The sequence below is a fragment of the Excalfactoria chinensis genome, chromosome 16, assembly GCF_039878825.1.
Source record: "Excalfactoria chinensis isolate bCotChi1 chromosome 16, bCotChi1.hap2, whole genome shotgun sequence".
NCBI classification, from domain to species: domain Eukaryota; kingdom Metazoa; phylum Chordata; class Aves; order Galliformes; family Phasianidae; genus Excalfactoria; species Excalfactoria chinensis.
This window is the reverse complement of record NC_092840.1, coordinates 8,966,425-8,992,528: the sequence shown is the minus strand read 5'-3', so window position 1 is coordinate 8,992,528 and position 26,104 is coordinate 8,966,425. Positions and strand designations below refer to the sequence as shown.

General features: G+C 41.7%; 2 protein-coding genes across 4 annotated transcripts; one reads left to right on the top strand and one right to left on the bottom strand.

Moving 5' to 3' along the window:
• Nucleotides 1-6,275: 6,275 nt before the first annotated feature.
• Nucleotides 6,276-10,515, bottom strand: RAN (RAN, member RAS oncogene family). The gene is made up of 7 exons (XM_072351333.1): nucleotides 10,386-10,515; nucleotides 9,459-9,501; nucleotides 8,675-8,759; nucleotides 8,457-8,582; nucleotides 7,324-7,511; nucleotides 6,789-6,959; nucleotides 6,276-6,680 (listed from the first exon to the last, which is right to left on the bottom strand). The coding sequence occupies exons 2-7, from the start codon at nucleotides 9,492-9,494 to the stop codon at nucleotides 6,636-6,638; spliced, it is 651 nt and encodes a 216-aa protein (XP_072207434.1). The 5' UTR covers nucleotides 9,495-9,501; nucleotides 10,386-10,515; the 3' UTR covers nucleotides 6,276-6,635.
• An 836-nt stretch (nucleotides 10,516-11,351) lies between these two features.
• On the top strand, nucleotides 11,352-25,263 carry STX2 (syntaxin 2). 3 transcript variants are annotated; one of them, XM_072351108.1, is made up of 11 exons: nucleotides 11,352-11,515; nucleotides 14,998-15,069; nucleotides 15,445-15,544; nucleotides 16,146-16,220; nucleotides 17,607-17,680; nucleotides 17,877-17,985; nucleotides 19,444-19,517; nucleotides 19,624-19,761; nucleotides 21,008-21,118; nucleotides 21,678-21,726; nucleotides 23,201-25,257. In XM_072351108.1, the coding sequence occupies exons 1-11, from the start codon at nucleotides 11,486-11,488 to the stop codon at nucleotides 23,290-23,292; spliced, it is 924 nt and encodes a 307-aa protein (XP_072207209.1). In that variant the 5' UTR covers nucleotides 11,352-11,485; the 3' UTR covers nucleotides 23,293-25,257. The 3 variants fall into 3 exon arrangements, with proteins under 3 accessions (XP_072207209.1, XP_072207207.1, XP_072207208.1); XM_072351106.1 differs by having other exon boundaries at nucleotides 21,678-21,805; nucleotides 23,201-23,332; XM_072351107.1 differs by lacking the exon at nucleotides 21,678-21,726 and having other exon boundaries at nucleotides 23,201-25,263.
• Nucleotides 25,264-26,104: the final 841 nt, after the last annotated feature.

Genomic DNA, 26,104 nt, shown 5'->3' with positions numbered 1-26,104 from the left:
ACCATTTGGAATTTTAACAAAGTAGTTTTGAGAGCTTTTCGGTTCATTCAAAAATGAGGTCTCCCACTGCGCTGTATGCGGTGTGACTTCTTATTTTCACTGAGCTTTGGAAATGTTGTTCTGTTTGTCAGAGATTCCTTCCCTCCCTCCCGTTAGCCAGAAACTCCTCTGTAACCTGAAAGCAGAACTGTGTGTAGAGCCCAGGAATTCCGCATCACATGCTCACAAGTCGAGCCGCCCTTAGAAATAATAGAAAGTTGCAGCTGAAAATCAGGAAAGCATTAAAGTGTAAAAAGAGAAAGACAGGAATTTGAAATATTTGCCAAGAGGGGCCTGTCAAGGGAGAGAATATGCTTACCAAAACAATAGTGAGAATCCAAGCAAACATGCTCAGTGCCAGGAATTTTTGTGGAAACAGCAAATTGCAACCAGACATCAGAGATCATTTGCAGAAACAATTTCTAAACATATTCGTATGATCCTCTGGAAACCCGATCTGAGAAGTCACACTGCTGCCACCACAGAGCAGAGGTAGCACTGGGCACCTTGCATGCAGACCCAGTAACTGATCCAGCGCTCAGAAAACAAACAACCGCAGTGGATTGCTCTCGAGTAACCCGCAGATAAAATAATGTCCATTTAAAGTACTTGCACGTCAATTAGAGCACAAAGCTCTGCATACAGCAGGTAACTGCGGGCAGTCTGTGCTCAGCAGCTGAGAGGATTCTCCCCAGGACAGCTCTCCCACTGCAGAGAGGAAGGGAGGAACTGAGATCTCCTGGTGCAGCTCTCCATGAAAGGCTTCTCCAGATTATCACATGCCCCAGGTTTCTTTCTTCCTCTTTTTCTCCTCTTTTTTTAGGGTTTGGGGAGGGATGCAGTGGAGAGGTGTGTGGAGGGACACCACACTTCAGTCAAAAAGGTTAAAGGGAAAAAAAAAATCGTGGTGTATGTTGGTGGTATCACTTGCAGCACTTCCACCACGTCAATGAATGTGACTTATTACGAGGTGATTCAAGATTCAGTTTCAGCTTTCCCTGTGCAGCCCTTGTTCCTTCAGCATTATTATATTATTAAAACGAAATTGGTAAATGCTGCAGTTGCCATTTAGCAGGAAATGAGAAACACCCTGATGTTAAAAATCTTTACTCCTTGCTATGTGAATACAGAGAGAATAGTCCTTTAAAGAATGTATTGTACAATGCAGAAGACAAGCATTCCACAATATGGTTTTCTTCCTTTGTTTTCATTGGAATCATTAACTCCCCACAAGAAATCTAGTGCACAACTGGGACTGAGGTGTTTTATCAGGCGTCTTAGAAATGAATATTTTAAGATTAAATCTAAATGCTGGGTTTTGTTAAACTTCCCTACCATCACAGCCTGCTAACATGCCAACAGATATCCAGGATTAAAATAGCTCCCTAGTCAAACTCTGCCAGCAATAGAAATCACTAACGAGGTGGTTGCAGCTGATATAGCAACATCAACCTGCTGAAAGTTGTAGTTTTACTGCCAGCTTGACGTGGAACTCCTACGTTTGTGGCTGTAGAACTGCTGTTACTTAACTTCAGTTACACAAGAAGTTGTTTTGTAAACAAAATCATCTGTCCTCTGGCACAGAAGACATCCAGGGCAACTCTGCTGTTTCTCTTGGAGCCGTTCAGATATGTACATATGCACAGTTTGATTGTATTTGCACATCTGCAAGGAACCTGAACAAATGGCTGCGACACACACATCTCCATCTCAGTGCACACATCCCTACCGGTACAGTTACGTTCATAATGAGCATGCTATTTACTCACTGAACTTCAAAGCAGAAGCAGTTTTTACAGAGGAATGGGTCACCTCTAATGGTTTATTATTCTTTGTCTGATGTTATTCCAGTCTAGAATTGGTGTGTTCCAGCTGTGTGTTGCCATGATCCTGCCACTTTGTATTCCTATAATCGCCCTCCTCACTTTTCTTTCATCGTAGGCAAACAGTATTAATTTTGATGAAAATCAACTAATTTATATCATCAACGCAGAGCAATATATATATGTACCCAAAGATCTATTCTAATAAAAAGGAATAAAAGCAGCATTTTCTAGATGCTGTGGGATAGGACTATGCATACAAACTGCATACCGTCATACAAACTAGTTTTGTCTGTGAGATGTACACTGCCATGGGAGAGCACTGATGTGGGAGGAGCACAGGTGTTTCACGAGCATGAGAAGCAGTTGCTAATAAGTTCTGAACGTATCATCTGTGGCCGCATTGCTGTGATTAACAGTGGGATGATCCTCCATAATAGGAGCCTTCACAGACTGTGACCTTTTAATAGAACAACCTCAGGCATTACAGATCTTATTTGTATAGTGCCTCACTAACAAAGGATGATCTAAGGGTGGCCACTGCGTGGTGTACGTCCTTATATTATGTCAGTTGGTAAAAGGTACTTCAGCAAAAGTGAGAAAGCAGAGCTAAAATGTGAAAATATTGCATGAGGTTTCCCTTAAAAGTGATTGTAACCAAAAGGGCAAACAGAAAAGTCCAGACTGAAGAAAAAGCAAACAAAAATACTGCTGGAGCTAACTGAGCAAGGCTCATGCTACCATGAAAAGATATTGTTCTAATTAAGAGAATGAGGATTTTCTGAGTTGATGCCAGAAAGCAAAATAAAGACTTTTAGCAATAGAATTTAGAACGAATCAAATGAATATACCTTTATAATGTTATTATGGCCTTACGTTGACTAATATATTCTCTTCAAAATCGTGAAGAGCCTGGAGATTCAATGACCAGCTCAGAAGGTGAATAACATCACAACATAAGCTAATTATAATTATACGTAACTTCTGTTATTTAAACACACCTTTCTTTAATTCATTCTATTTCACATTCGGTGGATGTAGCTGAAGATGAAGGAGCGACTCAATGAAAGGCACAATTCTTTTTAGCTTATTTTACACCAGGAGCATGGTGTACAGTGTTACCCAGTTTTAAACGTCTGTTGGCTCAGAGCATCCATCAGAGCAGCTACAGGCAGCGCGCCCCACCATGTGGCTGAAACCGGTACCTCAAGAGCAGCTCTCATCTGCCATCAGGTTGAAGCAAAACTGGAATTAATGTGTTCTCAGGTGCTACGTGCACATTGCCAGCAAGGCCAGACAATTGTGCAGTAACCAGGATTATGGTTTTTTAAGGCTGTGTCAAATTTGATCAGGCTTAAGCTAATAATGCTCTCGTAACCTGATGCAGTGCTCATTTATCAGGTAGTTTATACACTTCCGAGTGGCAGAAGAGGCATTTCAAATGGCTTTTACAGCACGGCATTTGAAAATGTATTGCACTTATTTGCTGCAGTTGGAATCCAGTTTTATTATGCAAATAGAACACACAGATCCAAAGGAGGAAAAAATACTGCTTCCAAAATCGAATGGCAACAGATAGTGCAAAAATACAGTATTTTATAAGTGTTTTATGATTGCTTATGTGTAGGGCCACATGCATTTGCACATGTGTATGTACCCCTGTCTGTGCATGCAGGTGCTCATGTCTGCATGTGAGTGCCTTGCTTTGCTTTCGTTATCTTGTAATCTAACAAAAAAAAAAGCCTGTTAGGAAAGCTGACTTTCATTTCTATCCTCAGCATAAGCAAAATACACACTGCCTCCAGACACAGTGATGTGAAGTCATCAGTCTGCTACCACCTTTGTGTAGTAACACACAGTAGCAGATCAGACAGTTCTTGTGCATGGTAACTTACATGGAGGGCTTCAAAGCAAACAAGGACTGTGTATTTTAATTACATGATTTGCTATTTTTGGTGTTACCTTTTATGCAGAAAACCTAAATGAATGAATGATCCTGATGCTTCAGAACACAGTTTTACTGTAGACATCATTTGGTGTCACACAGTAGTTGCAATTTTCTTAGCAACTTTGGTCACCAGCATAAGAAACTGAACAGAGGTAGGGGCTGCCTGCTCATGTCTTCCTTACCCTTACACATTTTTCTTATCAGCTGACCTTGAAGCACTGATGGAGCACCTGGTGGGAAGGCAGGGCCAACCCAGGGGAGCTCAGGTGCATGAAATGTACCTGAGTGACTGGAAGGGCTGGATCCTGGCTCCAGCCCTCATTTAAGGGTTGGCAGTGGAGGTGAGGGTATTTTGATAGAGATCCCTACCTACCTGATGCCTTCCAAAGGTAAGCAGATTTTCTTTCTTTGTTTCTGTGTCCATGGCTGCTGTATTTGGGCTCATCCTCTCTTGCTGCAGCCTAGGACTTTGCCACTCTGCTATTATTGCTGTGCTTTCCATCACATTATAGTATTGGATATAGAAATAGGCAACAGAATAAATCAAGTTCAGTGCCTCTTAATTTTATCAGTGCAGCTCCAAGTTATTAAGTCTTGATTTCTTTAAATGTTAGAAGCATGATTTCTGAGATAGTGGATCAAACACTGAGGTTATTATAAATGTTATGTGAAACAGGAAACAGCAAAATGTTTCCTCAGTTTCTTCAGGTTTCCAACTTGTTCACTGCCATCCCAGCTGGAACTGGAAATAATGAACTTGGGCTTTATCCTACTTTTGAATGTTAAAACGGAGTCTAATCTAACAGTTAGTTATTCTAATGGCTGGAACAAGATGTTGGAGGGGGAAAATTTCCTAAGTGATGTGCAGGAATGTGTCAGAGCCCCTCATGTAGCCCTGCTTTCACACAGCAGTCAAGGAGGCAGAACAGAGCTGGTATTGCAGGGGATTTGTCTCACCTCAGCAATGATACAACTATGTATAAATAAACACCTTCTTTAAAATAATTTTCCACATTACTTCACTAAGTAATACTACCTTCCTTAAGGACAGCTAATGAGAGGCTGTGGAGCTGTAAACCTTAGTTTTAACCAACTGCAGCTGAGAAGTTGCACATTCACATCAGCACAGCCTGCAGGTAAATACGAAAAGGAAACTGTAATACTGCAGTGTATTTAATCCCGCTCCTGAAACAGTCCAAGGTTGGAGGTTTACTGTGCAGGATGGGTTGCTGCCTGCTCCTGTTTCTGAGAGCTTTGTGTTAATGTTCAGGAATGTCCTAGTAGCTATTTTCTTAAAGATGAGTAAATCAGCAGCAGGTGCTCAAGCAAGCAGCAGTAACCAAGGCACACACGAGTTAGTGAACTCTACAACTGTCATACAAAGCTGAAGCGTGGTGATGCAGCAGGAAGTTCAGTGGGAAGTTATGGCAGCTGCTACTTTCCCCAGGCAGGTGTGATGTTCCTCATTTCCCCTTAGTCTCAGTGAGCTGAAGTGCTTCGAATCTCTCAGAAACTCAAACCCACAGAACTTAAACTTTACACCAATTACAGGATGTTGTTCTCAAACATTTAATAGTCAGTTTTTGCTGATATGCATCTGAATGAAGTGTTAAGATACTCAAGTAGGAGTTACGTATACAAACATGCAAGTTAGAAGGAATGAAATGCTCCACTTTATTAAGAAACCAAAGATACAAAACTGAAGAGTTCCAAGGCTTCACGTACTCAAACACTACTGAAAAATGGTATTTTTGTTCACTAGTACCAGGATTGACCAAGATTATTCTCTGTAAGTGTTGACGTCTTCCATCATTTGTGCTGTTGTAATAAGCTAGTTTCAATTTAAGAACATGGTGCAGTTACAGTCAAGTCTAAGAGTTATATGGGGTTTTAGTTAATATGCTGTTCTTTAGCCAAGAGCACTTTAAGCTCATCTACAAGTTTCCTAGTTAGTGAGTTTTAGGATGCTTAATCAACTATAGCTCTACTGAATGATGCTCCATGCAAAGGTAGTTTGTAGTCATTTAACAGGCCTAAATATCATTTATTCTTGACTACTTCAGAAAACAGCTCTGTGAAGGCATGTTGTAGTGCAGCTAAAAGTTGAGAGTATTGAAAGGTAGCATATGCAAGCTGAACTACACACTTAACTCTCAAGATGCTCCGCCAACCACATAAACATCCCACTTGCTATGGGTTGATTTATGCTTCTGGCAGTCAAGCTCCACTTGCCAGTCAAGTGTTCACTGCTTTAGTTTTAGCTGGCAGTTAGTTCAGCTTCCCTTGGGCACTTTAGTTACGTGCTTCAGGAAATCAATGGAATCAACTGTTAGCTCTGATTTACTAAGAGGAGTATAACAAAAGGAAGGAGATACTAAGAATGCAGAGACAGACAAGTATTAGCCTCAGTTAAAAGAGGCTTTCAAGACCTTTTCTAACAACGCATGAAAATTCACTTTTAGAGATATTTGAAATACAACTTTATTATCTAAACAAAAAAAAAAAATGGGAATGACAGAAACAAGATTTACCACATAACACTTTGATGTGACTGCAGCAGTCTTATATTTGAAACTCAAAAGGGAAATAATTGCAGTCCAAAAAACAGCTAAATATGCAGGTCCAAAATCATGAAGTTTTGTTGGGTTTTTTGTTTTGAACTGCCACATTCACTCCGAAGCCCATTCATCTCTTTCAGCATCCCAAAGATTAAGCACATGTTCTGCTCAGCTAGATAATAAAGTGGCAAACACGCTGCACCACTGACATCACAGGACAGTTGCCTATAAAACTAGACTTCTGACGCTGGGCTCCAGCTTCATCCCTCACAGGTCATCATCTTCGTCTGGCAGTGCAGTGGTCTGAGCAATCTGGAATAGAGAAGTAACATTTGAGAACAGTTCTTGGTTACCTGCCCCAGGAATCCAGACACTTATCTGTCAGACGGTCATTTGACTTCAGTACTCTTCCTCACTTACCTGTAAGTCTTGCTCATACTGTGCTGCCAGTGCTGGGTCCATAACAACTTCAGGTGGTGCAAGAGCAGGCATGGCAACAAATTCCAAGTTAGGATCTCCAATTAGCTTCCTAGCAAGCCAGAGGAACGGCTTCTCAAAGTTGTAGTTACTCTTGGCTGAAATGTCATAATACTGGGGAAAAAAAATAGGATATTCAATACATAAGAGGCTGCCACCAATGCCTACAACATAATAACTTGCACACAATCAGCTCTGGTGTGCCTTAGTATTCTTTTTAACTGCATGACTTCTGTCTATGCCCTCAGAAGCAGCTGAGATACAAGAGACTAGAAATGCAGAGTTTCAGGTCAATAGGCAAAAACTGATACTCTTAAACATGACGTGCTCAGAGGTGATTTCAGGATGCAATAGTGCCTCTTTTTCCTTTGACTTGGTCTAATTTCATCTTATTCCCAACACTAAAGGACTGAATAGCACCCAAATGCAGTTAACAGACTTAAAATATCTCTAATCCTGTGAACTCATGCCATCATACCTGAAGATTCTTCTTCCTGTGGAAGACAATGGATTTTGCCTTGACTTTTCTGTCCTTAATATCCACTTTGTTGCCACACAACACTATAGGGATGTTTTCACATACCCGTACCAGGTCTCTATGCCAGTTGGGTACATTCTTGTAAGTAACTCTTGATGTTACATCAAACATTATAATGGCACATTGAGCTGTAAAAAAAACAAACAATTAGACCAGACAAGTAACCACTTTCTTATAAAATGGTATAGGAAGGAGTACTCGCAATAATCACTGTTAAGGGTACCAGCATTAGGTTTCTCTTCAGTCTCACAGTTGAGAATATGCCATTTACCAGATCAACATGCAAGATGATCACTATGCAGGAGTCCACAGAACTCAGCCCATGGCCCTGTCATCTTATATATTTGGTGCTTAACTCTAAATGCCAGCTGCTTCTGATCACACAGCATCATGTAACAATTGTACTGTTGTATGGCACAGATTACACAAGGATTACAAAAGAATTTTAGTTCACATAATACCTGAGAAAAATGTCTTAATGCCTACTGAACCAATCTCAGCCTATTGAGCCTTTCAGATAAGTGGAGAGCTTGTAGTTCACATGTCAGAATGCCCCTGTCCAGAACAGCGTGCCAAAGAACACTTGATTCTGATACTTCTGAAGGAAAAGTCAGGCTCTAAACCTCCCTTGCAGAATGTTAAAAGGTACGCAGGTACTGAAGTACTCACAGAACAGTCCCTCATCTTCAAGCTATATCACTACACCTTTAGAAAGGCCATTAGCCTCTGCCGAGGACATGTAGAACTTCTTTATACTATTTACAGTTTGTTTCTTCCAAATCTTTGCAGCAGCACAGGATACCAATACAGATCATTTTTACTCACTTAAGCAAACTTACCTCTTAACCACTTAAGTTCATGAGTACTATCGCTTAAGGTGCAAGATTACTCTTCAGTAAAATCAAAGCCCACAGCAGTGGACTGAAACTAAGTTTTAGTACAGAAACCAATCTGACTATATTTATACAACGTTCAAACACTCATAAGCCAGCTCACCAGTGAAAGCCATGTTAAGTGTTCCCAGAGTGGCCAAACTGAACAGAATACAGGATATTACTATACAAACATCTTACCTTGGATGTAATAGCCATCTCGCAGACCACCAAATTTCTCCTGGCCAGCTGTGTCCCATACATTAAATTTAATCGGGCCTCTATTAGTATGGAATACCAGAGGATGAACTTCAACACCCAACGTTGCTGTGGTAATAGGAAAGAACAGTCAGCAAGTTGTGAATTATACTATTGATAGTAACGAGATCTAGTGATCTTGAGCATTTCTTCAGACATACCTACATATTTCTTCTCAAATTCACCAGTCAAATGACGTTTTACAAATGTTGTTTTACCAGTGCCACCATCACCGACCAGGACAAGCTGTTAATACATTGAAGTAAAGAAGGTCAGAGCAACACAGTTTGTCTTACAGAACACTGCAAAGAAAACACTAAAATTCCCGATGAAGTAACTTCCTATGTTGGGCTCTGATTTAATCCAGTCATTCTCTAACTCCTGTCCAAACTTAGCTAGTCCCTGTAGCTGAGAACTAGAACACATTGTGCTAAAATTGTGTTATACTAAAATACAAGCATCTGAATTGCTGGAGAAAAGAACTGTGATCTTGCAATTGGAAAAAAAGAAAAACAGCCTGTTTCACTAACAATTGGGATATACTAGATGAATACTGTGAAAAAAAACAGGCATCATCTTCCATGCAGCAATCATAGTGACTTCTGGCTGTTCAGGTAACAGCTCTGCTCCATTGTGTTCCGCCCCTAGTAGCTGATGTGGCATAAAACAAGTTGCTCTAAGTCACTTTTTATTTGTGGCTGTGAATATCACTCCATGAAGTCAACACATTGTAAGTGGTGTTTTATGTGACGTTATTGTTTGGTAAGGCTGCAAACAGCACCAGAATGATCATATAATAGAATGCCATTGTAAGGCAATGCAGTACACGGTGGGTGAAATCAGCGCTTTAAAACCAAATCTACCATCCACGGCAGTTCTTGAAAGTTGTTCTTGCAGCTTTTCTACGGAAGGGGGAAAAAAAGACAGAAAGTGACGACCCTTTACCTTAAACTGCACTTGGGGCTCTCCTTGGGCGGCCATGCTGGGTCTGCAGGGGAAATGGAAGCATGTGAGCTCCGAGAGGCAGCTGCTTCAAGGCCCCGCCGGAAGGGGCCGGCCGCCGCTCTCGGCTCCCAAACCGCCTCCCTTGTCGCGTGCTCCGCGCTCCGCTCAGCGGCCGCCGCCGCAGAGGCCGAGGCTCGGCCCGCCCCGCCGCTCCCCGCCCCGCGCGTGGTCCCGGGCCGCCGGATGGGGCAGGAAGCGTCCCCGCACCGCCCCACGCGAGGCGGGAGCGCGCGGTAATGGCGGCAGCAGCTCCCCGCCCAGCCCCGCAGCCCGTAACGGAAGGCCGCTGCCGCCGCCGCCGCGCCCCTCGGGCTTCCACGCTACGAAAACGGGGCCGAGCCGCGGCCTCCGCGGGGCGCCTGGAAGAAAGCCGGCCTCGGCCTCGCTCCGTAGGCGGCACCGCACCGGATCGCCCGCCCGTCCCGTTCGAAACGCCTCCTCGGGCGGTGCGGACCGGAGCGAGCCCCGTGAGGCTACGAGCGCAGCTCCCGTCCCCGCCGCGCCGGCCGGGCCCATCCGCGACCATCCCACCATGACTGAGCAGCGCGCCGCCTCCCCTCCCCCACGGCCGCCCGGACCGTTGGAGGCCCAGTTCCCGTTCGCGCCCCGCGCGCTCCCCGCTCGATCCTCCGGGACGGAGCCCAGCCCCGCTCTCGCCCCGCGCTCCCATCGAGGGGCGGAGGGAGAAGCCGCCACGCACACACGGCGCCCGGCGCGGCGCTCACGCGGGCCCGGCCTCGGCGCGACCCAGCCCAGCTCCCGCCGGGCGGCCGCTAACGGCAACCGCCCCCACCAGCCCGTTCACGGCAGCCCCGCGTCCCTCCGCCCGGCCCCGGAGGGAAGAGGAGGCCGTCCCGGCCCCGTTACCTTTCCCGAGGCTTCTACCCGCGTCGCTCCGTGCCGTGACTGGGCGCTGGGAAGATGGCGGAAGCGCGGTTCAAATACCCGGAGAGCGACGCCGCGCGGCCGCGGGGAGGGGGAGGGGCCGGAGTCACGTGGGCGGGCGGGCGGGCGGCAGGCGCGGCGCTGGGACGGGCGGCCGCCGCTGTTGGGCGCCATGGCCGCGACCCGCCGGGCACGGTCCGGTTCTGCCGGCTCCGGCACCTCGTGCCTCCGCAAGGCCGGCAGCCGCACAGCTCATGTGGCCTGCGGAACAACGGCGGGAGCATCGTATAGAACGGCTGGGTTTTGAGTGCTGTGCTAACAGCGATGTTATCCTATGGCAGCTGTTACAAGTGCAGCTGAGCTCTCGTTCATCCCCCGTTTAGTGGCAATGCTGAGACAACGCAGAGGAGTCACTGCGCCCTGCTGTGCGGTTTGCTTATTTCACAGCCCATGAGGGATGGCGCAGAACCTTCTCCGAACGGCTGCCCCGCTGGTGGGAACCATTTCGGAAACAAAGACAACTGCTCGATTTTGAACTAAATGAAACCCAACAATAGGGCAGCGTTTCCCAGCTCTGTCCCTCATGTCGCTGTGGGGACGCACCCTGCAGCCCTGCTGCCCGCACACCGACACCGCACCGGGACGTTCTGGCGGCTCCCGCGCACCACGCGCGTTTTCCCGCCCATTCTCCTCACGGCGCAGCCCCGCCCCTTCCGCTCGCGCAGGCGCAGATCCCTTCCCGCCCAGCATCGCCCGTGGTGACGTCAGCAGAGCCGAGGCGGGCTTCCCGGTGCGGCGGGCGCCGCCGGGGGGCGCTTAGGCCGCATGCGCGTGCCCGCGTAGCGTCACCCCGGGGCGCGGGAGGCGCGTGCGCGCTGCGCCGCGGGCTCCGGTTCGTCGTGACGTCGCGCGGGGAGGGCGCGCGGCCGCTGCTCCTCGCACCGCGGAAGGAGGGCGGGGCCCGAGCGCTGCGCCCGGCCCGAGCGGGGCGGCGGCGGATCCGGAGGCCGTTGGGACGGGCGGCGAGGGGCGAGCGGACCCGCGGAGAGCGGCGCTCGGCTCGGAGCTGAGGCGCCGCGGGGATGAAGGACCGGCTGGCTGACCTGGCAGAGGTGAGCGCTGCGGGGGCCGCTGTGGCCGCGGGGTGTAACGGTCGGGGAGGGGCGCGCGGCCCGGGCCGCTGCGGTAGCGCCACAGGCGCGTCCCCGGGGCGGGAGCTCGTCGGGCTGCGGGGCTCGGGCCGTGCCGGGCGCCTTTCGTCGCCCTGCGCTGCGGGTGGGACCGGTGTGCGGGACGGAGCTGCGGGTGCCCGCTGTGCGCTTTGGAGCCGAGCAACCAGCTGTGCGGCAGTTGAGCTGGTTTTATTTTACCCGTGTTTACGAAACGGAAGCTCGGCGTGTTTATCCGTTCCCTTCCTTCCCTTTATTTGCTGTCTGGAAACGATGTTCCGAGAAAGAAAATGGGGTGGCTGGAAGGAGGGGCAGTGATGCCTCTCATCGACAGGATGTGGCCTGGTTTAAATGCAAGTTTTCCCGCATGGTTTTTCGTTTTTTTTCCTAATCTGGGAATAAATAGAAATGATGCGCAGGTGTATGTTGCATATACTCTCCTTTTTTGGTTGTGTGGTATTCATTTCGGAGGAAATAAAAACTGGAGTTTGCATGCTGTTAGAAATAGTATTATATAGTAATATATATATATATATAGTAATATAGTATTGTCTTAAGTGTTACTTGTCAGTGCTCCTGGTTTGTTAAGGTATAACATCATAGCGTTTTGATGTTGATACACTGTGTTTGGTACTTAAACAGTGTTAAAATACTTGCTGGAGAAAGCAGCTGTTACAGGCATGCAGTTCCTATTGCCTGCAGTTATTACTGCAACCTCTTTACTTTCCAACTAGGGAAAATTAAGCCTTCTTTAGAAGATGGCTGTTAGTGTGGTTGGTGCTGGACCTGCCAGCTGCCTGGTACGTCTCCTTGGCTGTCAGGAAAGGAGCAGTCTTGATGCTCTGAAAGAATCCCTTGAAACACCGGTGTGGTCTGAAGGAACTATTGCAGGTCGGAGGGAAGCCTGGTGCCTATAGACACAATGACACCTGGAGCAGCGCCTCTGGAGTAGGAAATTCTCTAATCACTATTTAAGGAGGCTCAGAAGACTTCAGTTTTAACGTGGGATCTACAGAGATCAACTTCCCAACCGCTTCAGTTTTAACCAGAAGTTAAAGCATTAACGGCGTTATCCGAATGCCACCTGAAGACTGACAGACATGAGGAGTCCAGCCCCATGCCAGCTTGTCTGTTCTAGTCTCAAACTCAGAATCTCCTTTTTCTCTGGACTAGATAAACCAAGCAATTCTAGAGCGCATAAAAATGCATTAAGTAGTATTTTCTACGAGTTAAAGGTTACTTGTGTAACAAAGGTAATGAGTTACTTGGGACAGGCAACCATAAAGATTTACAGTGTCCTGCAAAGTGCTTCCTTATACGCCATTCAGTTCTATGAATAACATGGGAGGGTGCGTGTGTAAAGCTATGGTGCGCAGGGACAGCTGTGAATCTGGTATTTGCGGTCCCTCAAATGTGTTTTTTCTATCCCAAATAACTTCAGACAGCACAATTTAGCCTGTATGTTCCCTGTGTGGTTTTTGAAGATGTTCTGAGTTGTGCACGGACTGCAGCTGGGCACCTGCTGCCTTCTCAGAGCGGGGGGTAAGATGGGGTGTGGTGGTGCTGTGCTTCAGGAGCTGCTCTCACTGCAGCATGCTGCTCCAGGCTGTCAGCAGGTTGGCTCTGACTCATTGGGGTGGTGATGGTCAGTTCTCTTTGCAGCCTGTCACAAGAAGACAGCTCATGATCTGGACTGAGAATAACTGTGAACTGAGTTCAGGGGCAAGTAAAAGTCGTTTTTAAACCAAAAATATGTTCTATTTCGAAGTTCAGTAGTGAAATAGGTGGGGGTTCTCAAGCTAGCCTTACTTCTGCCATTATGGAAGGCATGCAGAATGTCAGAAGTTGAATAAGGCATCCCAACTCAGCTGGGAGAAATGATATTGCCCAAGTATGTGGATTCTGTCATTGAATCCCACCTTGGAAGAAACTTGATATATTTTGTAAGTCTGAACATTAGAGGTGCATGGCCCAGATTCTCAATCCCAAGGTCAAGCTGCAGACAGACCATTAGCTTGCTGTGAGCCTTTTTCTTTTGTCAGTTCTTTTTGTTATAGTACTTACTCTACAGAGATAAGGCCTAGGAGATGGAGTGTGTTTGTGCTGAATTTCATCTTGGATGGGCTGTGTGCTTGTCAAAAGAACGTGTCACTTCAGCTGAAGAGTCAGTGAATAAGCTATGTCTTAGGTATGTGATGATTTAAGAACATAAAGAACAGAGGTTGACAAGTCATCAGGCATCTTTCAGGTGCTGACGTTCAAAGTAGACAGTACATAAATCTTTCAACAAATTGTAGAGAGCCAATTTATCTGTCATTCATGTCACTGCAACCAAACGTGAAGGTGAAGTACATGTGGGACAGGCTGCAGGCTGCCTGAGGGTGCAGCTCGGCTTCGTTGCAGCTGCACTTGTACAGATAGGACTTAGGAGAGAGATGGTATATCTTTTGGTTGATGAAGATTGGCTCAGATGTTAGCTTTTTTCTTAGCTGATACTAGTTGAATGTGAGAGCCTTACTATTACCTATCTTGTAATTAGTTTCTGTGAGGTGATAATCCATTGTCTATGGTGCAATACAGTGATTTTGCTCTAATTTGGATTCAGCGCAGTTCAAGCAGTCTGTGCTCTACAGAGGGAGCTAGAGAATGTGAAGCTGGAACTCCCCACTTCTGTCATGCATGGCTCTCTTCCCTTGACCAAATTTGAATCTATTTATATCAAGATCCACTTGCTGAGCTGACTCATGGTTTAGGAAAGTGCCGCTCAGGGAACGAGCGCTCTGCAAATCTGCGAGAGCCATCACTGGGAGCTGCTGCTTGGCTGGCTCCTGTTCCAAGGGTTTGTCCATTATGTAATGCATGCGTGTTTATTGTAACATAATTATCTCTAAATTGGTGTGGAATGGCAGCTTTGAAAGCACCCAAGGGTGAAACTAGTGAATACTTGTTGATAACTCTTTGTTCTAGCTTTCAGTGTTTGGATCGTTACATCACATGTCAGAAGGTCATCAATGCCCCTTTTAGTGGTTCAGTGTGAGGATTTCATTTACTGTCTCCGTACTGGTGAAACTGGATGTGATTTGTGGGAATATCTTTACCCAGTGAGAGAATTTATATATTTATTTGCAAAGTAATATTTTAATGCTTTCTATGACAGGGAATGAAAACTGTAAGAGCTCACAGACCGGTTCTGTCTTAGAGCTGTTTACAGAGGAGGATGTGCTTTAGCTTCCCAGTTTCATAGTAGTCAGGTGACTTTCTTTGACCTCTGCTTATTTGTTTTTAGATTGCAGTCCTCAGAAGAGGAACAGCTCCTAACTTATCAGGCTGCTGACAAAAATGTATATGCAGAAGAATAGGGAAGAAACCTTGGTGGTGTCAAAACAGTATCCCGAGTTTTGATAGATTTTTGTTACCTTTTACAGTGTAAAGGAAATGAAGATGGAGAGACCGTTGTTATTGAAAAAGACCATTTTATGGATGATTTTTTCCAACAGGTAAAGTTTTACTTTTTGCTACACTACTTAAATTTCTCTTTGTTTCTTAATTTCTGTTATTTCTGCAAGGTTCTGTGTTAATAAATAGCGAGGGCTGTAGACTGTGATTTCCTGTGTGCCACAAAGTCCCCTCCTTAGTATTTTCCTGGGTTCTTTTCCATGGCACATAACAGTATGAATGTGGGTTTTACTGTCTTGAATGCAAAGCTGTTTAAATGTCCACAAGGGAGGATCGCAGTCTGAAGTTTGTCAGATATTTACTGCTGTTGTGATTGAATACTTCCAGGATTTTTAATATCAGAGATGTATTATGAAGACCCAACAACTTGACATGATCATTTTAATGCTTTCATTGATGTATTTCTCTTCTTCTAGGTTGAGGAAATTAGAAATAACATAGCAAAAATAGCACAAAATGTGGAAGAAGTGAAAAAACAGCACAGCATCATCTTGTCAGCGCCAAATCCTGAAGGGAGTGAGTATCAATTCTTCTAGATTTCAAGGATGTGTGACCAGGAAGCTGAAAGTGAAGAGAGTTTGAAATCAAATTTGTTTGAGTGGAACTCAGTGGTTGTTCTCAACACGTCCTAGTCCAAGGCATGCCTCTGCTTTAGGCAGGTTTTATGAACTGGGAAGGAAAGATGTAGAGATATTCTTGTGGAGTAGGTTTTTGTGGACCTGATTGTTATGTTATTGTTGAAAACTGAACTTCTGTTTTTAATTCTTTTTCTCCACATCTTCCTTATTTGTGGATGGACATGTGTGTGTGTTCTGCCGAGTGATTTTTGCTGATTGCTTTTTGCTTTAAGTCATAGAATTGATGATCCTCTGGTTAATGAAGTGTGCACCTGAATGCTGACATCCAGGGTCTTTGCTATCTCATATGATAGAGCACAGTCTTAAGCACAAATACAGTAAAGTATCTGTGCTGTGTAAAGTCATGACATTGCTTGTAATGACATTGCTAGTCACAGGCAGTGCCTGAAGATTATTTGCATGTCTTTTGAGAAGGAAACTTTCTGATATGTTATCAATCATCAATAGTTCTGGACTTTTTTTTTTTTTTTTTTTTTAAGGAACGAAGGAGGAACTTGAAGAATTAAATGAGGAAATTAAGAAGATCGCTAATAAAATCCGAGCTAGGTTAAAAGGTGAGCTGTGGGGGGAAGTAAAACTGTCATCATTTGTAATATATTCAGGATGCCAGCAGTAGCAGTATTACAGACTTAATGCCTCACAGCTGAATTTATAACCTTTAACTCTGTTATGTATCTGTACATTATATTGTCCAACTCTTGCCAGCCAGTTCCCAAATCATAAGAAAAAACTTCAGAACATAATGAACTGCTTTAGTCATTGAGCCCTGAATATAACATCTCAACTTTTTGCATGAGTACAGATTTGGGTCTTACATGGTTTTGAGTTTCATAACTTAACATACTTAATTACTGTTGGTACTGGAGGAGAGAATTGCAATGAACAATGATAAGGGCTTCTGTCTTTCTGTCTCCATACATTCCATGTGCTTTCTTTTTATTTTTGTAAATGCACACCATCAGGACCTTCCTCTCTCTCTCCCATTCTTGTCATGCTTCCTCCTCATTGCTTAAGGTCTTACTCCATGATGTCAGCATTATACTGGAACCCTGAGAGTGTGTTTTTGCAGTACCTGTATTCTCCTGTTATTTAACCATCTGAAAATAAAAAAAAAACTTCCCCATTCTTGCCAACTGATGTGCAGCTTATATCACTTACCTTATCCTTTACTTCATCCTTCCTTAACGTGCTTCATAGCTGATAAAATACCAGGTCTCAGCACAGCCTGCCTGCTCAGGGCAAAGAGCTTGTTTGCAGAAATAACCTAGATAGTGCAAAGTAATTTTTCTGTGTGGAAATTTATTTTGTGACTGAAGTGTTATTCTGGGAGATCAGCTGCAAAAAGGTGATCTGTGTGACAAATGTTCACATAAGAAACTGCTCTGTAGCGGCTGTTGTATTTCAAATTTCTTTGGGCAAAGTAATTTGATTGTGAGTTTCCCCATAGGTGTTCCTTTATGTCTTCAACATAAGCTTTAAAGTATATTGATTCTTCAAATGTTACTAGATTGCAACTACTGTATACTTTTATTCTCTAAGCAGTTGGATATGGTATTTATTACTTAAGTTGTAATAATGTAGGTTGCTTTACCTATTTGGTTAGATTTTTTGAGCTGTCTCCAGAGCAAGCAGATATTAGTATGACTCTACAGAAGTAGAGGAACTGAACAGGAACTGAAGTAGTTACTGTTTTTTTTAAAAATAAAAAAAAAGTTATTTAAAATAGATATGAATTTTGCTCCCCTTTCTCCTCCTCCTCACTGCCACCACACACATACAGGCAGTGTGCGTGCAAGAAAGGTTAAGCATGCTCATGGGGTGCTTGTATATGAGAAAAGTAAAAATGTGTATTGTTTATGAAACAACTTTGAGCTGCATTATCGGATTTACACTATTTAATGTACTTTATTGATTCACAATACTCTTGTATTTGCTCTTAGCTATTGAACAAAGCTTTGCTCAGGGTGAAAATGCAAATCGAACGTCAGTGGATCTCAGAATAAGAAAAACTCAGGTATGATACTAACAAATGTAAAGAAAATGAAAGCATGTTACTTAATCAGAGAAGAAGTTTCACTTTCCTGTTTCAGAACTCCACGTTCTGTTTTACTGAAGTTTCAATACCACTTTTGATTGTTGTACGGTCATGTTTGCTCTATTAAGAAAAAAATAAACCTTTTTTGCACATTTTTAAATCCTGAAAAAAACAGCACTCTGTGTTAGCTCACAAGTTTGTGGAGGTCATGACGGAATACAACGAGACCCAAACTCTTTTTCGAGAACGCAGCAAAGGTCGGATACAGAGGCAATTAGAGATAAGTAAGTGACCTCAATATGCTTTGTTTAAACATACAATATTCATCTTTATTTTATTCTTATTCCTCCCCTTTTTCTTATTGCTTAGAGGTGGTACTGAACACTATGCACCTTGGCTTCGTGAAGCATGTGAAAGGGAGAGGAAAAGGAACATTTCTATTACAGAATATTAAATAAAAATCCATTATTTCCTAAATTTTCAGTCTATTAAAGGAAACATTTAGGTTGCATGCAAAAGCTGTGTTTTCAAGATAATGAATGTATTCTGTAGTGACTGTTATGAAAAGCCATTCAGAAACTAAACAGGAGGTCATCCATTGTATGTTGTGCTGTTTGTGTCAATGAGAATCTGGTTTGGTTTTTAGTTTGGTGGTTTTGGTTTTTTGTTTGTTTGTTTTTTTTTAATTCAGGTGCTGTAAAATCAGTGCTACTATTAGATGTACTGTAATCATTTGTTGAATGATTCACCCTCTTATCTCATTACTGATAATTGTTGATTCCTAAAGGCACCTAACTTTCACCTGTGGCATCTATTTCAGAATATATCCAGAACACCTTGTAGCTAAAGTGAGACTTGTGAATATTTCCTGTAAAGGCAAATATATATATATATATATATATATATAATGAAAAATGCAAACAGAAAAGTTAGCAAATTGTAAGACTTTCCTTATCATCTGCTTCTCCTTTCTTTTTCATAAGACTTACATACAACCAATTTCTTCAATTTGACAAAATAAAACATCAGGAATTCTTCACCCGAGTTTTGAATCTAGCACATTTATCTGGCTAATTCTTGATATTTTCTGTTTAAATGCAAGGTCACTACATAAAGTAATGCTTCTCATTTATTTCTATGGAAACTACAACAGATACGTAGAACACAACAATGCTGTTTGATAGAGCAAATTCTCAGCTACAAGCACTATTTTTCAGCATAGTTACCACTTTTAGTTGTGCTTTTTTTTTGCCAGCATTGAACAGGAGCCTGAATATAAATATCTGCTCTAGTGGAGGTAACCTACCATTGCCACTGCTGAAACTCACCATCCACTGCCTCTCTGTTCAGTAAGCATCCTTGAATGTCAGTTTGTGCAGTTCTTTCTGCATGGATGAATTCACTGACACACCTTTGCTCCATATGCACTTCCCTGTCAGATTCCTTTTTGTCAGGCTGTTCCTCTGCTGCCATTTGTTGCGTGGTAACAAGGCGTAAAGGAGTATTGGCAGAAAGGTTCAGCCTCTCCTGCCTTCCCACCAACATCTGTCCCTGACATCATGGGCCAATATAATAAACACAAAGCATTACTTTTGGATCGGCCCTCACACCCAGTAGTGGCTAAGTATTGCTTTTTTTATCTTGAAAAATTGCAATTCAAGAATTTTCACTTAATTGTCCTTCCGCAAGGTTTTATTCATTCATATGTGATGTTATATGAAGTACTGTTATGTTTATTCTAGCTGGAAAGACCACCACTGATGAGGAACTGGAAGAAATGTTAGAGAGCGGTAATCCTTCAATTTTCACTTCTGACGTATGTATTTCTGGTCCAGTCACATCTGTTATCTGTTCTGTTCTGCTATTTAGAAGTGTGTGTCAGTGCTTAAGTACTTATGTCCATATCTTTTGTTCTACCAAAGATTATATCAGACTCCCAAATAACTAGGCAAGCTCTGAATGAGATTGAGTCACGGCACAAGGATATTATGAAACTGGAGACCAGTATACGGGAGCTACATGAAATGTTCATGGACATGGCTATGTTTGTTGAGACTCAGGTAACTGAACCAATTAAAATACATTCACTGAAGTGAGATGGGTTGTTTTGGTCTTTGTCTTTAGAAATATGTGCAAGTAGCACAGATCCATTTCTTAGTGTTTTTTGGACCACAGTTAGAATTTATGGAATTTAATTGCTAAAATTTGTGTTACGTTTTAAACAAATGTGCAGTTGAGATGTACTGATAGTGTGTGCTTTGGATAGCTAAATGTAGACTTTCTTTGCAGTTAGTGTCTTCCATATACTTTCTTCTACACACTTGTAGTTCAATACATACTGGAACCTTTTATGTGTGTTTGAGAACAGCTCTGTCCTGGAATACTGGTTATTGCTGTGGAAGTCTAGGATTCTCACTGATATCGTGACTTATTAAATGTAGCAAGGATTTTTGCAACTTGCGTCTTTGTGTGCATATTAGCTAACTGAGAGATTTTGAACTTCCATTCTTAAAGGTTTTTATTTCTGCTGGAAAGTGAGAGAAATAATGTTCAGGAGAGGAACTTTCCTGCAAAAGACCTTTTTCTAAATTGACTTTTGTTTTAAAGTCCTACATTGCTTTAATATTAAATATATAAGCAGGGAAAACTGGTAGTAGTTTCCTAATGAACTAGAAGTAAACAACAAAAAATAAATTACCTGTGCATCATTCTTTAATGCTTTGCTGTTCACTGCTGCTGATTTTTTCTTCTGATGGACAGAAATGCAGGTAATAGATTTACTGTTATTTATCACCAGTCCTCCATTTCATTTCCAAATTTCAATCATCATCATTAATTTGTATTTATGTACCAACATTATAAGCACCCAACTTGGTATTTTACCTCCTGAAGTTACTGCTGTATGTGCGGGGTTGCTTTTTTTTTTCTTTTAGATTGTATCAAAATTGTCAATCTCTCCCCACTTCAAAGCGCATCAGGGATGTGTGAGCTTTTAGAATGTCAGTTTTAGACTGAACATCTGAAAACATACCTTTGAATGTGAGGTATGTTTTACCAGTCGATGGTCTGTTCCTTCAAAACAGAAATAGGTCTCCCTTGCCTATGAATGTCACTTCTTTGCTTAGATCTTTGAGCCCTTGCTTCCCATTCCTTCTTTTTTTCCTTTGCATATCAAAACACAAAAATGTCTGCCACTAATGTAAAATATTTTGATTAAAATAATGTGATCCTTTAGCCTTTTTTCTCAGATTCATGGAACAGGGATCCCTGGATGCAAATAATAAACTTTTTTGTTCAACATTTAAGGGTGAAATGATCAACAACATAGAAAAGAACGTAATGAATGCAACAGATTATGTGGAACATGCTAAAGAAGAGACAAAGAAGGCAGTTAAATATCAAAGTAAAGCACGAAGGGTATGTGTTCATCTTGTAACTGTCCTAGTCAGCAAGCTAACATTGCATGCTGTTAAGCAGCCTTCTGTTTTAGTTGAACTTTTTTGTCTTATTCAGGTAGAATTAATAGATGTGCATTACTTTTATTTTTATATCTGAAGATTTGCTATTTAAAATTTGATAGAACACACAGGGTTAGAGGGATTTTGTTATAAATCAGTATGTGGCAGAGGAAGACTCGCCAAAGGATTTCACGAACCAAAACCAGTGTGTTGAATTTGTCTGATAGCTTTAATACTAAAACTAGGTATTGCTAGCAGAGAAAGGAGCTTCTTTTTATTCTTATGCCTATTATATTAAATGTAGTTAAACGCCAGAAGATCTCAATTACATACTTGTGAGCTGTGTGTTTTTCCTTTTTGATCACTACATTGATGTTAATCACAGTAACAGAAAAACATATTCCATTCAAGAATGTTGCGATCTTTAAAAAATGAATGGGGATCTGAGAACTGACTTAAAAACAGAAAATAAATACAAGTTTTAATATCATATTAAAATAATACCTTGTTTTTGACAGAAATTGTGGATCATTATCATTGTGTCATTGGTGTTGATTGTCATAATTGGTCTAATTATCGGTTTGTCTGTTGGTATTCGGTGATACTTGGATAACTTCAGCATGCATGACTTCCTGCCAGTGTGGCAGTAAGTAACTAATCAACTAATTTTACTCTTATTTTGCTCTGATAACTTCTTTGGTGTACTAACTCTTAATGTGTTTTCAGTTTCTGCTGGGCAGGGGGGCAAACTTGAGATTAACTGGTGACTCCTTTTCACTCTCTGTGTGCTGTAAAAGTTCCATGCATGTAGATGTTGAAAACTGACACCTAGTGGTGAATTGCTAAATTTACAGATTGCGGTCATAATCCTGAAGGTCTGTAAACACAAAATGAAATGAGGGGAAAAAAACCCTACGACTTCTTGTCTCAGTCTTTTGAATTTCTGATATATTTCAAAATCATATCAACAAGTAGGCTATGTTAAGATATAGATGACTAATTACACTTGGAACTTTGTCAGATACAATTTTTCTCTGGTTTTAAACAGAGTTTGCATTGAAGTAGGTGTCTGCAGCCATAAAGCTAGCTATTTCATGTTGCAGAACGTCCTAAAAGGAAGCTCTTGTATTAATATTAGGCTAAATGAAACCAGATGACAATGTATTCCTAAGAGAAAGTCTGCAAAGATTCAAACCTGAATTTGATGACGTAAATGTGAGAATTCTTTCACTCTTCATGCTTCTGCTATACTAATCTACTGCTTGTCATAATAACATCTAGCCAGCCTAAGGAGATAACAGTAATTAACTGTCCAGTAGAAACTCAACTTTCTATCTCTGGGGTTTTCAAAATATTTATGCAGTACTGTGAGGGAGTATGTCATTTCAGATGGCTGATCAGGAGTTCTGCTGTCTGTACTAACACCATTTTGGTATCCAAGTTTTTTTAGTTTTGACACTAGATTGGAGTTTCTTCTCACCTTTGGTTTATGTGCAGATAACAAGCCTTACTGTAACGCTGCTGATAGAACTACGTGACCTAACGTCACATCTCTATGCATATTCATAGAACCTTTGATTTGTTGTGCAGCTCTTCTGTGCTGCTAACTATGCAGTGTTCTTAGTGATCTTTTGTTCAATTGCCCCAAGTGCAATTGCAAAGGTTTGAAGCAGGCTACAAATATTTATCCAAGGAGGGCAGCTGTAGGCAGTGTTAGTATATTTGACTTGACTTTGATAAGTAGATGTTTGTTGTTGTGGTTTTGGTATGTAATGGCATATGCAGAAGTTGCGTATGGGTGATAATTATTCTCAAAATAAAAATACAGATTCGTTACACACCTTAGCTGCTAATTGCTCTTGTGTGTTAGAAAAGAATGACTAACAACAGGAAATCAGGGCAATGAATTTTATTCCAAAAGAAAATCCAAGCATTTAAAATAGATACCAGAGTTATTAATTTACTGTGGGTATGCACATATGTAAGTAGTTCCATATCTGACTGGATGCTTCAATGTAACCTTTTCTTCTTTTTTTTCCAGAAATTGATATTCATAATTATATGTGTAACTGTACTACTTCTGATACTTGGAATTATCCTAGCAACAACACTATCATAGCAAGTGTATTCTAAAAGCTACGAACTTCCAGAAGCTCCAAAAGTTATCTTCAGTAAAACCAAACCTTTTTTTGATAGCAGATGCCTTACACAGATACGTGATGTTAGCCTATCATTAATGGCTAAAATGAAAACCAAGTCACTCCTAATGTTTACTTGCTAATGAAGATTGGAAATGTACCAGGTTATGTATATTTTTCATCATAAACTATACATTTACAGTGAGTCTGAAACTTGCTTTTAATTGTTTTGAACTAAAGCAACTTGGATGCTTTTGTATGTCAGTGTTACAAACAGTTCAAATAGGGAGTTAAGATACTTGAGTTTTGACTGTTTGGTTCTGTTTTTTTTTTATTCCTACTGCTACTATAATTCTAATCACAATTTTATAACCTTGCCAGTGCTGCTTCTAAGTTAGTACATTTTATTTAAGTGTAGCTGTGCCTTTAAATATATTTATTCACCTTAACCTGTCGAAGCTGAATACTTAAAAGTTATTTCCAGCAAGTGAGAAAATGTTTTATCCTGCAGAGACCACTTAGATATTTACTGGTCTGTCTCCTACATCACACTTTGAAAAGCAAAGATTTTTTAAACTTAAGTTTATTTTCTATATGACTTCACGGCTGATTGCTTCAAATATTTCCTTGTCTTTATCTTAGAAAATGTTTTCTGGTAGAAGTGATACAGAAATAAAGCACACAATTTAAACTTCAGCAGGTAATTTTACAAAAAGTCTTTGTACAAAATAACCCATGGATCAGTCCAGCCTTATTGCTTGCAGGAATGAAAGAAGTCATACTTGCTTCAATAAAGCAAGTCAAGATTTGATTTTCAGAAGCTTGCTAACGTTGTGGTGTGAATAGTGCACACAGGAAGAATAAACACTCAGAAAACTTAAAAACGTAACATAAACTAAGACACTGATTTGTTACAAAATGTGTGTATTATATAACATATATGAAGTGTTTTAGTATATATGCATCTGTGTGGTAATACTAGCTTGCAAGACCTGAAAGCTTGAGAGACTTCACGTGTAACCAAATAACTGCATTTAATGTTAAAGGTTATTTTTGTATTTTGTGTATAAAATATTTGTAACTTGAATTTTTGATTTCTCATTGCTTAGGATATCCATGTAGATATGTAGATACATTTACATTGTAAGAGAAATAGAGGAAATTACAACGTGTGACTTTTTAAACACAGTCTAAAACAGTGCTTGTCAATGTTTCCAAATAGTAAACTATAATATCATTTGCAATAACTCAGATTAGAATCTTTGTGTCAGAGATCAGTTACTCACTAAAACGGAATTCTGTCTTTTTTTACTTTGTAAAATTCAGCTAAGTTTACAATATATGATGTATGTATGTATGAATGTTCCTGCTATGTCCAATTATACTGTGAATGTGCTGGAGCTGTTCAGTTGGCAGCCATTAAGAAATTTAAAACTTCTCTTTTGCAAACCAGCTATAAAGTTGCTTGAAGAAATTCACTTCATTAATGAACACTTCTTTTTCACTTTGACATCCAGAACACTCTCCAGTGGTTGTGGGGAAGTAAGGAAAGACTGGTTGCAGTAAGGAAAGACTGGTTGCAGTAAGGAAAGATTGGTTGCAGTGAGGAAAGATTGGTTGCAGGTGTAATCATTCTAGGTAATATATTTTCTATTCTATGGTTTTCTAGATTTTTAAAACTATTAATTATTTATACCAAGTATGCTGGGGGGGTTGGGGGTCAGTTCCATTCAACAGCTGGTTATCTAAAATAATGCCCCAAATCCAGTCATGTTGATTCTTTTTTTAGTTGAGAATGCGATACTTTGCCCACTAAGAACAGACGTTACAACGTGCCACTCCATGCCATTTTATTTTCTTTTGTTACATAGCTGCCTCTGTTTAAAAAAAAACTTGTTAAACCTCTTCATTCTGTTAATATTGTGGAGAATATCTCTAACCTATGCACAAATAAATGTATCTAAGCAAGTTCCTTGTGGCTATTTTTATATTCATGATGTTATTGTGACCTTTGTGAATATTTCCAGTAAGTGTTTGAATAAGACTGGTGTGCTTTTGCATACCAGCATACATGTCAAACAACTGCTGTGTCTTATTCATTTACAGTATTTCCATGTCACTTGATTAAATATTAAACCTGCAAAACAGAGTAAACATCTGGATAAAGATACTTGTGTGTTTTCAAAAGGATCCTTATAAAAGTGCATCTTCATTGTACTGAATTGAAATGATGACCTTGCTTGCCTGCCCCAGCTTCTCAGTTAGTAAATAATTGGAAACGTTGGAGTAGATTCTGAGTTTTGCTGTACAATGTACATGTTATTCACCAGTGTCCTTCCAGCCACAGTCTGAAACTACGCTTGTCAGTGTTTCCAAATATTTAAAATTTAGATCGCAGATTACCACTCTGATAGCTTTTTGCTGACATGGCATTGAACGGTGTTATCTGAGAGGTGATGGTATAACCTATTCTTTCTCCTCCAGCTGTGTGCATCACTACTACCTCTCACCCGCCTGCTTGTCTCCAGCAGCAGTGGTGAGCAGGAGTGAGCAGTCTGCTTGGAGCTGACAGCTGCAGCCCCATGGGTTGGGAGGAACAGCTGCCACCCGCACTGGGGCTCATCTGCTGGTGCCTTTTCTCCTACTTGCATGTGTCACATACTGAGGTGGGAACCTTTCCATGGTCAGCGCCATAGCAAAAGCAGTACAGTCCTCAGTGTAATATTCTTTGGGAGGGAAGACTGGTTGTGCTCTTTTTGTGGCTTGGGAGCATTTTCAGAGAATTTTTAAGAAAACATGCCTATGGC